General features: G+C 41.9%; 1 protein-coding gene across 1 annotated transcript in view; it reads left to right on the top strand.

Annotated features, from left to right (window-relative positions):
- The window catches only part of MTTP (microsomal triglyceride transfer protein), a 29,509-nt gene extending 20,486 nt beyond the window's left edge, over positions 1-9,023 (top strand). The window contains exons 13-18 of the mRNA XM_054383144.1: positions 219-316; positions 418-539; positions 1,264-1,491; positions 6,411-6,535; positions 6,865-7,035; positions 8,855-9,023. Coding sequence (XP_054239119.1) covers positions 219-316; positions 418-539; positions 1,264-1,491; positions 6,411-6,535; positions 6,865-7,035; positions 8,855-9,023 — 913 coding nt within the window. The remainder of the gene's footprint in view (positions 1-218; positions 317-417; positions 540-1,263; positions 1,492-6,410; positions 6,536-6,864; positions 7,036-8,854) is intronic.
- Positions 9,024-15,264: the final 6,241 nt, after the last annotated feature.

Raw genomic sequence — 15,264 nt, forward strand, 5'->3', positions numbered from 1 at the left:
TTTCTACCTATGGCTGCAGGGAACAGCTGAAACTGGAAAAGAAGCTCTGGGTTGGGGCAGATTTTTAGTGGGAAAACATGAGGGGTTTGAAGCCCCTCTTTCCTACTAGGAAGTTCACCCTTCCTCAAATTCTGTATTTCTACAGAACAGCAGCATATTTGGTACCATAACATTTGTGTGTGTCTGTGTTTTTGTTTGTTTGTTTTGCAATAACACAGCAAAATAGTTCGCAAGGTTCTGAAGGACATGCGCGCTCACAACTACGATCGCTTCTCCAAGGCAGGCTCCTCCTCTGCCTACTCCGGCTATATCATACGTATGTAACCATCAAACTGCCTTTCAACACTGCTTGTGTTCCCAAACCTTTCATTAATCCACTAGTTTAGTCACAGGTACCTTCTTTCTCTTTTCATTAAGGTGGTCCTGATGTAACATCCACATACAGCCTTGACATCCTCTATTCAGGCTCTGGCATTTTGAGGAGAAGTAACCTGAACATCCATATTTTTGACAGAAAAAGTGAGCTTCATGCCAGCCAGGTAATTGCTACAAAAACTAAGCCAGCACGGGCCCCTTTTTTTACAGCTTCTAAATCAATTCAGCTCGTGCTTAAGTCCGTAAAGTTTGGAGGACTGGGCAGAGAACAAGCCAGTAACAGGGGAGAAAGAAACTCAACAGCCGATGGGGCACACGTTTACCCTGACCAGAAAGACAAGTGTTTTGTTCTGTATCATATGTCCAAGTCTGTCTGGGGTTAAAGCCCAAACTGTTTGCCTGAGGTAATCAGTGAAAGGTCTGTAAGTTTGTAAAACTGAGTCCTGTGTTTCGGGCATAACACAGATCGGAAATACAAGGAGCACATCAAATGTATAAATCAAAGAGATTTAACTGAGGTCCCTCTCTTTTGGACTTCTCTAAATGTTGGCAAGTACCTTCAATATGATAACCCTGCTGAGCTTTGCAGGACAAAAATTCTGCAGTGGAGCGTCTCTGGGTTGTCCTGCCACCTGTGTTGAAAACAGACATAGGAAGGAATGAAAATAAGCTCAGGATTGTGATCTCCGAGGGGAAAAGCATGCCATAAGATGATTTTATTTTCTATTTTCCAAGCTGCCCTACCTAGTTCCCTTAAGTCTGAACCTCATACTTTTGCATCTACAACTACATAAATTACCATTAGGCTCCTAGACATTAAGAAAATGTTGTTAACAGCCTCAGTCAGGCTGAGGTTTTTATTGATTCTGTATCACTGTTGCTTCTTAGGTGGTAATTGAAGCTCAAGGTCTGGAGTCCATAATAGCTGCAACTCCTGATGAAGGCGAAGAAAACTTGGACTCCTTTGCTGGCATGTCAGCCATTCTGTTTGATGTCCAAATCAGGCCAGTTACATTTTTCCAAGGCTATGGTGACTTAATGTCTAAAATGTTATCAGCAACTGGAGATTCCATGAACGTGGTGAAAGGACTTATCCTCCTGACAGATTATTTACAGGTACATATAGCACACTATTTGCTGCTGCTTCTCTCTCTTAAGCACAGATGCTCAATCCTCCACACCATTATTGCAGGACATCTTATTTTCTTTTTTTTGCAATGCTGATAGATCTGATCAATGTCACATAAGCTTCTCTTATGATGGGAGCAATAGAAAAGTCACAGCTATCGAAAGACAGAAACAAATGACAGGAAGAGAAAACTAGAACAAGGTGAGAACATATATCATTATAGAAAACAAAGTTCCATTGAATAAAAGCAAATCCAACTGAGTTTCCTGTAAAAAACACATACTGCCACCAGCTATGGCCTCCCCTCCCACAGATTCCTGTAATACAGTACAGTCACATGTGACCACTGAAGTTTTCCTCTTCACAAGCTGTCCAGAGACCTTACATCCAATTAGGCAATAACTGTCAGGTACTGAATGGATAAATTCCTGATACTCAAACTTTCCCAGATAACTAACCTTCAAAGGGCAACGCTAAGAGGCCCAAATTTCAAATGCTTTTTGGTAGGCAAACTGTGGAATTAAAATGATTGCACAGTTTTTATGTCACTCCAAATGACCTGTTGATTTTATGCATAGATATAGGCTCATGCAAATATAAGAAGCTACACAATGTACTATTGGAGTGCCAGTGTTTGGGTTGATATTTTTGTTCTTCCAAAGCAAGGATCCCCTTAGAACTTATGGATTTAACAGCAGCACTCAGCTCATGAAACATCTGCAGCCTCAAACTTTACTTTTCACTTTACTCCTTTAATTCTTGGCAAAAGAAAATGCCAAAGGCATATGATGGGAAAATCCACTCTGATCAAAACTACGCAGAAACACCCCCTGCACATGACAGCTGTCCCCATCCTGAACCCAGCTCAGCCCCTTTAGAACGGTATTATAAGCCTAGAGGGCTTCCCATGTCATGCACAAATTGGCTAACTAAAGCTCATTCCAACAATGCTTTACAGTTCACACGCAGATTATGGGCAAAAAAACTTGACCATGACCTATTTAACAAACAGACTGCAGAGGTGAGAAAGATAATCATCTCCAGTCCTGAACATACCAGTATGGTGCTTACAGAACTAAATATTTCCCACTGCTGGGCATGCACCAAACTCCATACATACCCTGGCTGAATCAGCTGTCTGGGCACCCTGAGAGGTCTGGCAGCCAGCAGGTTCTCCACTCCTCGTCTTTGGAGAACCTCACAAAAGTATTGGGGCATGCCAAGTGTCATTTTTAACCATATCAGGGTGTAACAGTTTTGGTCAGTCATTGACTCTATGGAAGAAGAGGCAATAAAATGATAAAATGGGATCCCACTTTGCTTTCTTTCTTGGGTTGCCACTGACTCAGTTGCTGTCTAAGCAATTTGGGACTCAGGCAGTGGGCACAGCCAAAAGTGTGTGTTCACAACCAGAAAGGCACTTGTTCTTACCTCTACCCCCTACAGAGGTAAAAGCTCTTTAAAGCATTGCTGAACACAGCTTCAGGCTGAACTGGAGCACATCTGTCCAATAATGGGTTTATAGCTGTGTTCCAGATCAACAGCAACATCAACATGGTTTGGGCACCTACATATAATCCAGTTGAGCTTCATTAGAAATGCTTTCACCTGTCAAATCCTTGAGTTGTGATTAAAACTGTCCCAGAAAACCCTGATGGAATGGAAGGGGGAATGCCATGACACTGGAACTGAGGAAAAACAATGCAAGAGAGCCAGAATCACAGAATGATAGGGGCTGGAACAGATGTCCAAAGATTATCTAGTCCAACCCCCCTGCCAGAGCAGGGTCAATCTAGCTTCTTGAGAGCTGAATACTACCTTCACTTTCCAGCATGTACAGGCCTTTCCCAGAACATAAGCTCCTTTACAAATTCATTCTGTAGAGAACCAAGCCAAATGTGCATTTAGCTTCTTTCAAAGAAGAAAACCAGCCACAGGAAGCAGTGCCCATTCTATGACACCAAAACTCTGTGTGCCACAGCTGGTCACAGCATGATTTCAGAGCAGGTGAAAACAGTGCAGTTGAGATCAAACAACAAAAGGATGGACTGGAAGCCAAGAGTGGAACTAAAAAAATTCTGACTGAATTGTGAGGGGGGAAAAAAAGTATGTAATATGTGGGTTGCAATTTTTGCATTGCTGTAGCCTGATTTTGAAAAAAAGCAGTTTTTAAATACTTGAAAAGTTCTGCTCTCCTACTGTTGTTTATGAGGATCTTTTAGCACAGAAAGACCAAACCTGAGTTGTACGCAAAATGCAGTCAAGTCTACCAAAAAACTTCCCCTTAGAAAACAGCTTCCTTTCATTAGCTTTGCAACTGCATTAATCAAAATAGGCACATTTTAAAGAAGGGATTTCCAAGTTAGTAATATTGCTTCTACAGCTTACCCTCCTGCCCACTATCTGTAACATCTTTTCCCACATAACTCCACAAACTGAAATCAGAGTGTATTCTACAGCCATTGCCAGTTCTCACAGCCTTGCATGAGGGCTAAGAATAACTTTTCAGAAGTTATAATTCCCTTTGTAAAAGAAACAGTTCTCATGAAACTGGTTTGGAGACTCCTAAGTCACCTGCATTGAAGCTCAGTAGTGTTAATTTCTCCTAGGCAACAGACTTGCCAGAAGCACAGAGAAATTAAATACTGTATTAATAGGTCAGAGAAACCATTTGAAAGTGAGACTCCAGTGGAGGACAGCCAGCTCCCAAAGAGTGCCTGTTTTAGCCACCTCTGCCTTGCATTACAGTAACACTGCCAGTCCAGTACATAAATAAACCCTTTTTTTTTTCAATTATTATTTTTTAAATTAAAACACATCCTGTTTCAGCATTTTAAATGGTAACAAACTACCAGTTCTGATCCTCTGGATCACATTTTCCACTGCAAATGACACACAAAGCTTAAAATAGGAAGGGAAGGGAAAATACTGCTGCTGAGGAGACTGGGTCGCTGTGATTTACACCTCCCATCAGCCTGGATTGGATTTGCACATGAGGTGAAGGACAGGACTGAGCTCTAAATAAGGAAATAGATGAGCTGGTAAAACCCAAGACAAGTGCTCCTTACCTTCTCTGCTGGTTTCAGTGACAAAACCTGACTTCATTCTAGATAGTCTTTAAAGCCTTAAACTGTGCAGCCATGGCAAACCAAGCCTACTTCATAATATTATTAAGTGCAATTTGACAATGCACCTAAAAATATTTGCTCCTCTGGTTGTCTGCAGGTCTGTGCCAGAACATATACTGTTACCTCCTTGCTCATTAGCAGCCACCTATCAATTCAGTCCCAATTAAACCAAAGTAAAACAAGGTAAAACAAGCTTTACCTTCACACCTAAACAGACTGTCAAGGAAAACACTCCTTGCCCCACTGCAGTCAGTAGAAAATCTCCCTTTGATTTCAGAAGGACCATAGTTCCAACCCATGACTTTCACTTGGATGCAAATAAAAAATCAGAGTGCAGTATGACCACACTTGCTGGGGGTGTGCTGGATTTATAAGCCACAGCCATCCTGCTGCATTCTTACATTAATTCTCAAGCCCACTTCAGCAGCAACTGCCTGCCAAGTTGGTTCTGCCAAGACAGAGATTGTTTATTTACCCTAAAAGGTGATGTAACTATATACAGCTACCAGAATCATCCAAGTCCTTGATCATGGCAGGAAACCTTTAGAGCTCTGAATAAAAACCTTCCCAGATGTTGCTCCTTGCTACAGAATTTAGGAAGTCAAATTGTCTCTGACTGCTTCTTTCTTAAATCTTGGGACAGTAGTAGCTGGAATCACTGGTCTACTGAATAGCTAAGAAAAGAAGAGAGTTTTAAGGTGCCTGGACACCAAAAACAGGGAGGAAATGAGGTCTTCACATGTCCAAAAAATTCTTGCAGCATTACATGTGCTTCTGAGCACAAGCACAGAAACCTAGAGTAGAGAGGAAGCCAGATGGGAAAGAGAAGGAAGTGTCCTGTACACTTGGTTAAAATGAAGGACTTGGTTAAAATGAACTTTTCCCAAAATTAATGTTTTTTTTAATACAGTAAATGAATCCACTAGTTCTTAGGGAAGCAGGACAACTATATAAAGGGAAGCAAGACAACTATATAAAGTGAGATAGATTGCCAAGATGAGGGAACCTTCAAATCTTGGCTGTGTGTCAAAATTGAAAGTAGTGAGCTGACATGACCCTGAGCTATATTACCACTTCCGAAACAGAGTCTGCATGATCTCTTTCCAGTCCAGCTGTAGAGGTTTCAAGAAGCCATGAGCACACTCGATGGCTGATGGAAAAGGCATTAAATTCAAATTTCTAGTGGCAAGTAAGGCACATTAGTTTAGGGCTTTGGCCACTCAGCCAACTAAAGATGCTGTAACAGTAGGTTTGGAGCTGCTACCCACCACTATGCACCACTACACACCACTATGCACCACTACACACCACTATGCACCACTACACACCACTATGCATCAGACAACTGCTTGCAGCACTCTGCATCCTGCTGCCAGGGTGGGGCTGCCTTTAAGCATGCTGAAGTCACCCTGAGCAGCACCTCTGCTGGGGCTCCAGCGAGGAGTTTAATCCAGCATAGCTGATACCAGCAGAGCCTCCATGAGGTTTGTGTGGTAGCTCTTGGAGGCCGTTCATTGCAGTGATACTCATTGCAGAAATGATGCCAGCTGGCACAGGAGGGAGAGGGGAAGGATGCAAGACACCTCACCTTAGCTTCATACCATTCTCTAGCAAGCCAGGTACAGCAGGATCATTTTGTCCACCCTTTCAGAAAATCCCTCTATCCCGTTTTGTTCCTACACAATGCAAGGAGCACAAATGCAGTACAAAAGCAAGTAAGGAAATCACTGAGGTCTGCAGTCCCAATTGGATTGTCCTGTGCTTTCTGATGGCTCTAGGAGATTCAGCTGCAGTTTGGGCCAAGTGCCAGCGTGGAGTTCCTGGGAGGCCTGGCCATTGACATCTCAGGAGGGATGGAGTTCAGCCTGTGGTACAGAGAATCCAAAACTAACGTCAAGAACCGGTGAGATACCCTCAAGGATGTGCTGTAGAGAGCTGAGGCTCCCTCAGGCCTGGTAGCCCCTGTGAGAAAGATTTAAATCTAAAGGACCTTGCAGATGAATTAAAATGAAATAACAGTTATGTGCATAGGAGAACATCTCTACTTCTCTTTTCCTTTCCACCTGGGTAACACCAGTTCCTGTTGGTCTCATCTGAATACATATAGCTTTATCTGAAGGACAAGCCCCTTTGAGGGCAGTTTTTGTATTTGGATGGTAGGACTATTTACAATTTAGTTTCCTCTTTCTTAATGTGTTTTGAATTAGTTTTAATACCTGATTTTATTTGCAGGGTAGCCACATTTCTATCTGGTAACATTGAGGTGGATTCCTTCTTTGTAAAAAGTGGTGTGGAAACCACTTTGGAAATAGAAACATCATTAGACTTCATCTCCACGGTGCAGTTTTCACAGTACCCATTTTTAGTCTGTATGCAGATGGACAGAGTTGCGTCTCCACTCAGGTAAGAACTAAGAACACACAATTTCTGAGGCATCCTTCCAGACAGTTGTTGAATCTGGAGCTTTTAATATTCGCAGCCAGAAGAGATTAACAACAGAGGCCAAATTTCAGCTTAACACAGTGTAGGCTGTGACACACACCAGCCTCTCTGCTAACCCACTCTTCCCTGTCTCTCGCTCCTGAGATTCAGAATGGACCTTTTTGAAGATCAAAACTTCCTCTGAATGTATGCTTTAGTCCAATTTTCTAATTTGGTTTTGCAAGTGAGCTACCTGAAGTGGCAGGACATGGGTTTCCTTGCACATGATCAGTTCTGATGACCGCCCAAAACTCTGCCAGCAGTAGTTCTGTTACACTGTTGAGAGAATCACAGAATCACAGATTGTCAGAGGTTGGAAATGACCTCCAGAGATCATCGAGTCCAACCCCCCTGCCAAAGCAGGATCACTTAGGGTAGTCTGCACAGGCATGCATCCAGGTGGGGTTGGAAAGTCTCCAGAGAAGGAGACTCCACAACCCCTCGAGCAGCCTGTTCCAGTGCTCCATCACCCTCACTGTAAAGAAGTTTCTCCTCATATTGAGGTGAAACCTTCTAAGTTTGTATCCATTGTTCCTTGTCTTATTCCTGTGCACCACTGAAAAGAGATTGGCCCTCTCCTCTTGACACCCACCCCTCAGACATTTATAGGTATTTATAGAGAAGCAGTACATGAACTAGCTGAAATGGAGTTTTCTTCATCCTCTACTATTTACTAGTGTCCACAAAAGTTTCTGGTGTTTAGGCTTTTACAACTGTCATAACTTATCATATTTTATTAAGGAACCAACTTTAGTGAAAGCTAAACTACTGTGCAATAAGGTAAAAAAGATGCTTTCCAAGAGCCAAATGGTAATTGCATTGCTGTGTGAAAAGCTAGGGTCACAACTACCTCCTAATTCCTGTTTGCTAAGACCTAAGGGTGATAACATTTGCAGAGCCTGTGGCAGTTTTCCATTCAGGCTTTTCTGATCCAGAAGGTGATGGTAAGCCTGAGAGGCATTAAAAAATTCCAGGAAAGCCCTGTGTCCTAGTTTAGAGCAGGATAGATTCCCTCTCTTGCTCCAAAAGGGGCAGAAGAACAATCCTCACACAAATGGACTGGATAGTCATGGAAACTTTAAATGGAAAAGCAGTTCATAAGTGCTACAAAAACTACAAAGCATGACAGTGAGCACAGCAATTCAAAGAAATCCCCAATCTAAACTTAACACACAAGTTCCTTTACATCATACCAAAAGCCCAATGCTTCCCTTCTCCCCACCTGGGGTTCACCAAAAACCCCACCTCATTGCTAGGCTGGTTTCAGGCTGGCCAGGTCTGAACTGCCTCCTCCTCCCTCTGCCCAGGCCAAGATTGCATGGGAAAAAAAATTACTGAGGCTTTGAGGCCTCTGATACTCCCCCATCATTACCAGATAAGAGTGACTCTCTCCCACAGAAGTGGAGATGGAAGAAAGAGACAGTAGCTTTGCAGCCAGATCTATAGGGGTGCAGGATTGATGGGTAGCAATACACTATGGCCTGTGCTCACCCCCTGGGCTGGATGCTCTGGACACTGGAGGTCTCGAGTCTGTGGCTTCTTTTTTTGGAGGCACCCAGCCGAAACAGCCACACCCTGTAAAACAGCATCAGTGATTCTGCAGATACTAAACCACCTTCTGGCCGTATCTACAGGTTGTGGAAGTGTCATCTCACCTGTGTGTTGCGTGCTTCTCTACCCTCAGCTGCAGGGTACAGGTCTCGTGGGCGTTTGCTAACGGCACTGCGTTGTGTCTCTGCAGGCATTACGTGACCAAGTACGAGAGCCTGCCCTCCGGCCGGCGCTACACTGCCAGGGCAGGGAAGGCAGTACTGCTGGCAGGTAACGAGTACCCTCTCCACCAGGACAACTCCAACATGTGCAATCAGGTTTTCAGCGCAAAGTCCGAGTCCTCCAGCAACTGGTTTTGAGAAGAGCGCCTGAGCTTTCGCTTTCCTGCATCCATGGCTCCCTCGATGACTTAGTGCTGTACTAACCTGGAGCTTGAGCTTGCACTACTGTGGTTCGTGGGAAATTTGCCATTGATTTCAACAGGCTAGGATCAAACTCCCAGTGCATGCACACTGTTTACATATTGACCTATATTTAAGACTTTTGTAAAAAAAAACAAAACCAGAAGAACAAACAAACCTAAGGCAAAGAAAGACCAATTTGGCAGCGTTCTGTGCACTTCCTTAAGGGTGGTGCTAGTTCTTTATTTGTACTTTTTTTTTTTTCTTTTTGTGCCAAAAGCAAAGGTAATCCCTCGTTTTCCTTTCCTGGGGAATACAGAAGTCCATGTTTTTGACATGCAGTAAGAACAATTACGATGTATAAAGAATGATTATTTATGAACATGTTTCAAAGTATTTAGGCAGTTTAGGTCTGTGACCAATCCTCATTCAAATATTTAAGTACAATTAACATTTAAACAGGACCATGAATTACTGATTACTCAGGACTTGCCTGTTGTCCTGGTTCAGGCTTCAGGCCCAGCCCCACACAGCTACTCACACAACTGCCTCACCCTCCCTCCAACCCTTCCATGGGATGGGAAGAAAAATTGGGGAGAAAAAAGCAAAATCCCATGTGCTGAGATGAGTTTAATAGATCAGCACCAACACATAACAACAGCCAGGAAGAAAATACTACTAATTAAATAGCATATAGAAAGAGTGATCCAAAACACAGCACTGACCGTGATAGCCTGGCCTGGCCTGGCACACTGTAGTCATGAACTCAAAGCAGCCCTGTTTGCATGGCCAGCCCTTCCCCTTTTGCATTGGGCATGGCATCTGTAGAAGATGCAATGCCCTACTGGCTGGTTCAGCAGCCTGTCTTGTCTGTGGCCCTTTCTAGCTTCCTGTGAACCAACCCCAAAAAAGTGACCCTATCCTACCTGAATCCAGGACATCTGCTTACAAAAAAAGCAGGGTTTATTTTGTATGATTTTAAAGGATTTCCCCTTTTTTTAAAGCAGCAGAGCTTGATTATATTATTATTTATCTTTTTATTATTATTATTATTATTAACTGCTATAGTTAAATACAACTGATTAAAAATATGAGGTCCAGAAGTGCTTATGGTTACTTTAATTCTGTTCCCACTGAAATCAATGGTATAATTTCTGTAGCTACCATCAGGAGCAGAGTTAAGCCAACACTGGTTGCTCTTTTCGGTTGCCTCCTGAAGATTTGTGTCCCTGTATGTAATCAAGGCAGGTGTATTTAAAAAAATTAGCACCACTATGGCAACCCTGAAGTATGATGAAGGAAAAGGTCCTGAAAGAAATCCATTTTGAATGCACAGTTTAGCAAACCTTGTGCATAGCCAGACCATTATCTTCTAGGTAAGTTAGGCTCCTGTTTCACTACTCATCCAAGTCCCCTGATTAACATGACTCATACCTTTTTGCTCATTCAACCAGTGTCTTCACTGGAACTGTGTAAAAAAAATGTTTTACATTTAAAACAGCATTGCATATTAAGAAGGAATATGCCTCATCCCAGCTTAGCTGATCTCTGACATGATCCATCTGATTTAATTTTTGTAAGACAAGGCAGGTGAATGCTGATCACACACACACACACAAAAACAGTAAAAGAAAAACCCAGAAACAATTGGTTTTGTTTGGTTGTGTTTAAAAACAAACAAACAAAAACCAAACAACAAAACCCCCAAACAACAACAGGCAGGAAAAACTCATAGATGGTCATTAAAAGAAATGTATTGCAGGAATAATAATAATAAAAAATAATAAAATCCAAATTGTTCTGTGTTGTAAAAAACCAAGAGTGCAGAAACCTGCAAAAATCAATCTTGTCAATGGGATGGAGCAGTCTGCTTGTTGTCTTTCCTGAAAACGTTGACACTTCTAGTCATAATAAAACAGGTAAAAACACAATGTGAAATAATTGGTTTGTTTATAGTCTCAGTTTTTGTCCATTACCTTCTGGATTGGGAAAGCATTTTGCTGGGGAAGGAATGGTGTTGACAGAGGCAACCCTTTTATTCACCACCACACAGGAACCAATAACTGAAGTTGGAAACCCCCTTGTCCTGGGTTCCTGCTCTAGCCAGGAGTATCAGGGATCTCCAGATCTCTATCCAGAGAGGATAGGTAAGAGACCCTTACCAGACACCCACCAGAAATGAGTTAAGGCCAAAGTGATACCAACACTGCCAGCAGTGATACCGCCCTGTAAAATAACATGACCATCACTGCCAGCAAACCTGATCCTGATCCTCACCCTTAAATGCCCTCTTTCACTGGTCTGTTGAAGAATTTGGCACAGCACTCCATCAAGGAGGGGCAGTTTCTCCTTTCTCCCTCTTGAACATCGCCTCCTTCTCCCCAAAACACATTCCTACTTTCAGCAATGCCCCCACAAAGCTGTCCCTTCTCAATCCACGCTCAAACTCTGCACCCTCTATTTTGTAGACACTGTTTATAACTCCACTACTGTTTTAGGATTTGAAACTGAAGACAAACTTTTCCATTTGTTATTACTACTTGATATTTGTGTCACATAAAACAGAAGTAAGACCAGAGTTAAGTATTCACACACCTAGAAAGAGGCAGTCTTCTCCTGCAGTGATCTGGCACCCTAAATAAAAAAGGTGGACAAAGACTGGCACTAAGAAATAGTCATCATCACTACTTCACTTGTAGGGAAATGAGGTATCTACAGAAGGCAACCTCAACTCCACATCCTACTTTGCACGACAATCTGCCAGGCTTGCCCATGACTTCACAACCCAATATAAAATGCAGAGGTTCTAGATAATGCAATTTGTATCTGTATGACCTGTGTCTGATAAGAGCAATCCCACTGCAAAGGCTTACCCCCTCTCAAATGTATCAAATCTATGAAACTTCTGAATGTGTGCCTGTAAAATGGAGCCCTTCAGCAGATAAAACCAGTGTAACATCAACACTCTCTTTTAAAAAGGCATAACACAAAATATTTTCCAATTACCAAAGAAAATCTTGCTATTGCCCAGTATCTGGGTTTTATTTACTCATCAAGCCCTGCCACAGCTTGCTGAGGAAAATCCTTTGTGCCCATCCTGCACTATTGAGAATTGTTCTTTCAATATGGGACAACCAGCTTTGACAACATCCCTTGAAACTAGATCAAACAGAGCCTCTGAGGCCCATGTTGCTCATTCAGAAGTGACACTTGTCCTCGTGGATACCCCCTGGTATTACAGCAATACATTTGCTTCTGAAGCTGTCTGACCCTAACAGCTGGACATAATGGGGATTCCTGAAGGGGTTTAGTCCAGCAGCTGGGCAATGGAAGTCCACAGCTTCCTTAACATGGGCTCCATAGCTACAGAAACAACAAAACTGACAATCTTCTAAAAATAAGGTGAAATGAATACATTGCTTAAGCCTGCACGTGAAGTGAAAACACACTTAGGGTTACAACCAAAGCAAACACTGAGTGCTCATCAAATCAGTGGGGCTTCATCACAAATATGCCACATACATCTTTAATAATGGCTGTTATGGGTACTTTTGAATGATCAGCAATGGCAGCAATTAGTAATTCATGTGTGGAGTTCAGAGAACCAAACTGATGCTCAGTTCTTCCTAATCAGAAGCCACAGATAAAGCAGGGCAATGAATCAACCCAGCAAAGTCCAAAAAGCAGCCCACTTGCAGAAGAGGTTTCAAATCTTTCCTCTTGAATTTTCAAGGAGTGCTAATCTTTAAATAATATTTTCCATATAGTGTTCAAAACCCCCAAACAAACAAACAAAAAGACCCCACAACAAAAACCAACCCAAATTCCAGGATTTGGAACACAATTAATTGATACTTGGTGAAAGACACTGGGCTTAAACATGCAACAACTTGTAAAATACAAAGCTCATATTTCCAGTGAGTACCTGTTACTCTGACTTCCTGAGAGCATCTGGTACTGATTCTTTCTGGCTGCCCAGGATAGAAGGAACTGCAATCTTAAGTATGGATACATTTTAGGAGTTACTAGCCCACCTAATCCATGCTGCAATTGTACCTTAGAACACAGGAGGGTTTGCTAAAAATAGCAAAAGAAAGAGAAGTCCTGGCTGAGCAAGGTTAACTCCCTTTCAACCTGAACTTTGTGCCTTGTCCAGCAGAGGTCAACGGAAAGCAGAGCAGCGGCAGAGCTGCACAGGCCCCGCAGCATCAGGGTTCAGATTTGGTAACTAGATGATAGGTACCTCAAAATAAAACAGCTGGATCAACTAAGAATACAGTTTGGGTTTCACAAGCAGATTACATGTTAACAAGCAACCCCTTCCCAAGATGACAGTAAGTTGAAAATAGGCACTGGGCTTTTGTGTGGGGTGGGGTTTTTTGTTGTTGCTCTTTTGGGTTTGTGGATTTTTTTTTTTTTGTTGGTTTGTTTAGGTTCCAAAGTGTTTTGTTTTATCCTGCATAGCCTCCTTAGTTCTGGCATCATGGAATTAAGCTGCTTCTCATTTTGCTTTGCTCCCTCTCCTTCTGATTAAAAAAAAGTGCTGCATGAGACCTTTTGGTCTCATCATTCCTATCAGTGATTTTATAAAAACTATTTAGAAACTCCTAAGATTTTCTTCACCAATCCTTGAAAATCCTGGATGTATTTCACCTGACTTTTCAGTTTAATTTAACAATGAAATTAATTTAAGAAACCCTATCACTTTAATTTCAGTGGATTCTTGTATTATGAGGTGCATTGTTGTTAGACAAATACTGCCTGCAAGACTGAGGCCCCTCAGGGAAAGGTCAGAGTTCGTGTCTCTCATCATATTTATTTTTGACCTCTCTTCTGTAGAGGTTTCAGCTTAAAGAGAGAGATAGAGAATGTCACCAACCCATTATTTTACCATTTCTGCTTCCAGCAAGGCAGGAAGACCTTGCAGCCATATCTCAAATCGATACTGCAAATTCACAGTAGATGTCTTCATATTGTATTACTGGCAGATAACTAAGGTGGGAATCTCTTTTCCTTTAAGCATCTTGGGAATGTAATCAAAAGCAAGATCATTGTAACGTGTCCCTTACATACTGGAACCTCAGAAGTGACAATGTGCTTTGAGGATGCAAAACTAATCTTTTAATTTTTAAGCCCACTTGGTGGTTTGTTTTTTTTTAGTGCTTGACTTGTGCTTTTTTAAATATTTGGACTAGATTTAGTATCAAAATGTTACTCAATCTCCATTAGGGTAGAAGGACACATGAAAGCAGCAAAGGGTTTTTCCTAGCAGTAACTCAAGCAATACTGTAATCCTATTGTAAACAAAGTAATCCTATTTTTGATAGTATCACAATGTTATTTTTTGTTGGTGTTTGACTTGTGCTTTTTCAAACATTTGGGCTAGATTTAGTATCACAAAGTTACTCAATCTCCATTAGGGTAGAAGGAACACATGAAAGCAGCAAATGGTTTTTCCTAGCAGTAACTCAAGCAATATTGTAATCAAAATAATCCTATTTTTGATTATATCACGATATTAGACAATGAAAATAACATAAAGACCAGAAAAAAAGTTATTCACCCCCACCAACTGCTCTCTCTTGAACACTTTACAACAGACAAAGATGCAATTCTTTGGACACCCAAGGCCATACAGCAGTTAGCCCATTGAAAATGAGATTTTTTTTTTTCACTGAATTTCTGTCTGGAGAAAATAGAACCATAGAATTAGTCAGGGTTGGAAGGGACCTCAAGGATCATCTAGTTCCAACCCCCCTGCCAATGGGCAGGGACACCTCACACTAGATCAGGCTGGCTAATATAGAGTCAAATGAAGCAATGCGCCCAAATTCCTTTTGTCCTAAAAGGGCAGAATGAACAGTGAGATCAGGTCAGAAAGGGACTTAAAACACTGGGTCAAACTCAAGGAGACTGAGTGAGGGATTTTAGATTTGCTCTCCAATGAAATCTTTCCTTCTGTTACCACTTACACAGAGAACCAACCAATGCCTCTGGCACCACTTGTTCTGCACAAGAGCCAAGGTGGTTTGTAACCATACAACCAAGAAGCGGACTGCAGGCGTTCTTGCAGTGTGTCTTTTACTGAAAAATACATTTTATTTATCATAACATTCAAAGAAAAACCCCAACATAATACAAATGCTAACTCAGTCAGTTACAAACTTTGGTACTCAGCTGTTTCAGACAGTCTGTTCTC

This window comes from Indicator indicator, chromosome 8, assembly GCF_027791375.1.
Source record: "Indicator indicator isolate 239-I01 chromosome 8, UM_Iind_1.1, whole genome shotgun sequence".
Classification (NCBI taxonomy): domain Eukaryota; kingdom Metazoa; phylum Chordata; class Aves; order Piciformes; family Indicatoridae; genus Indicator; species Indicator indicator.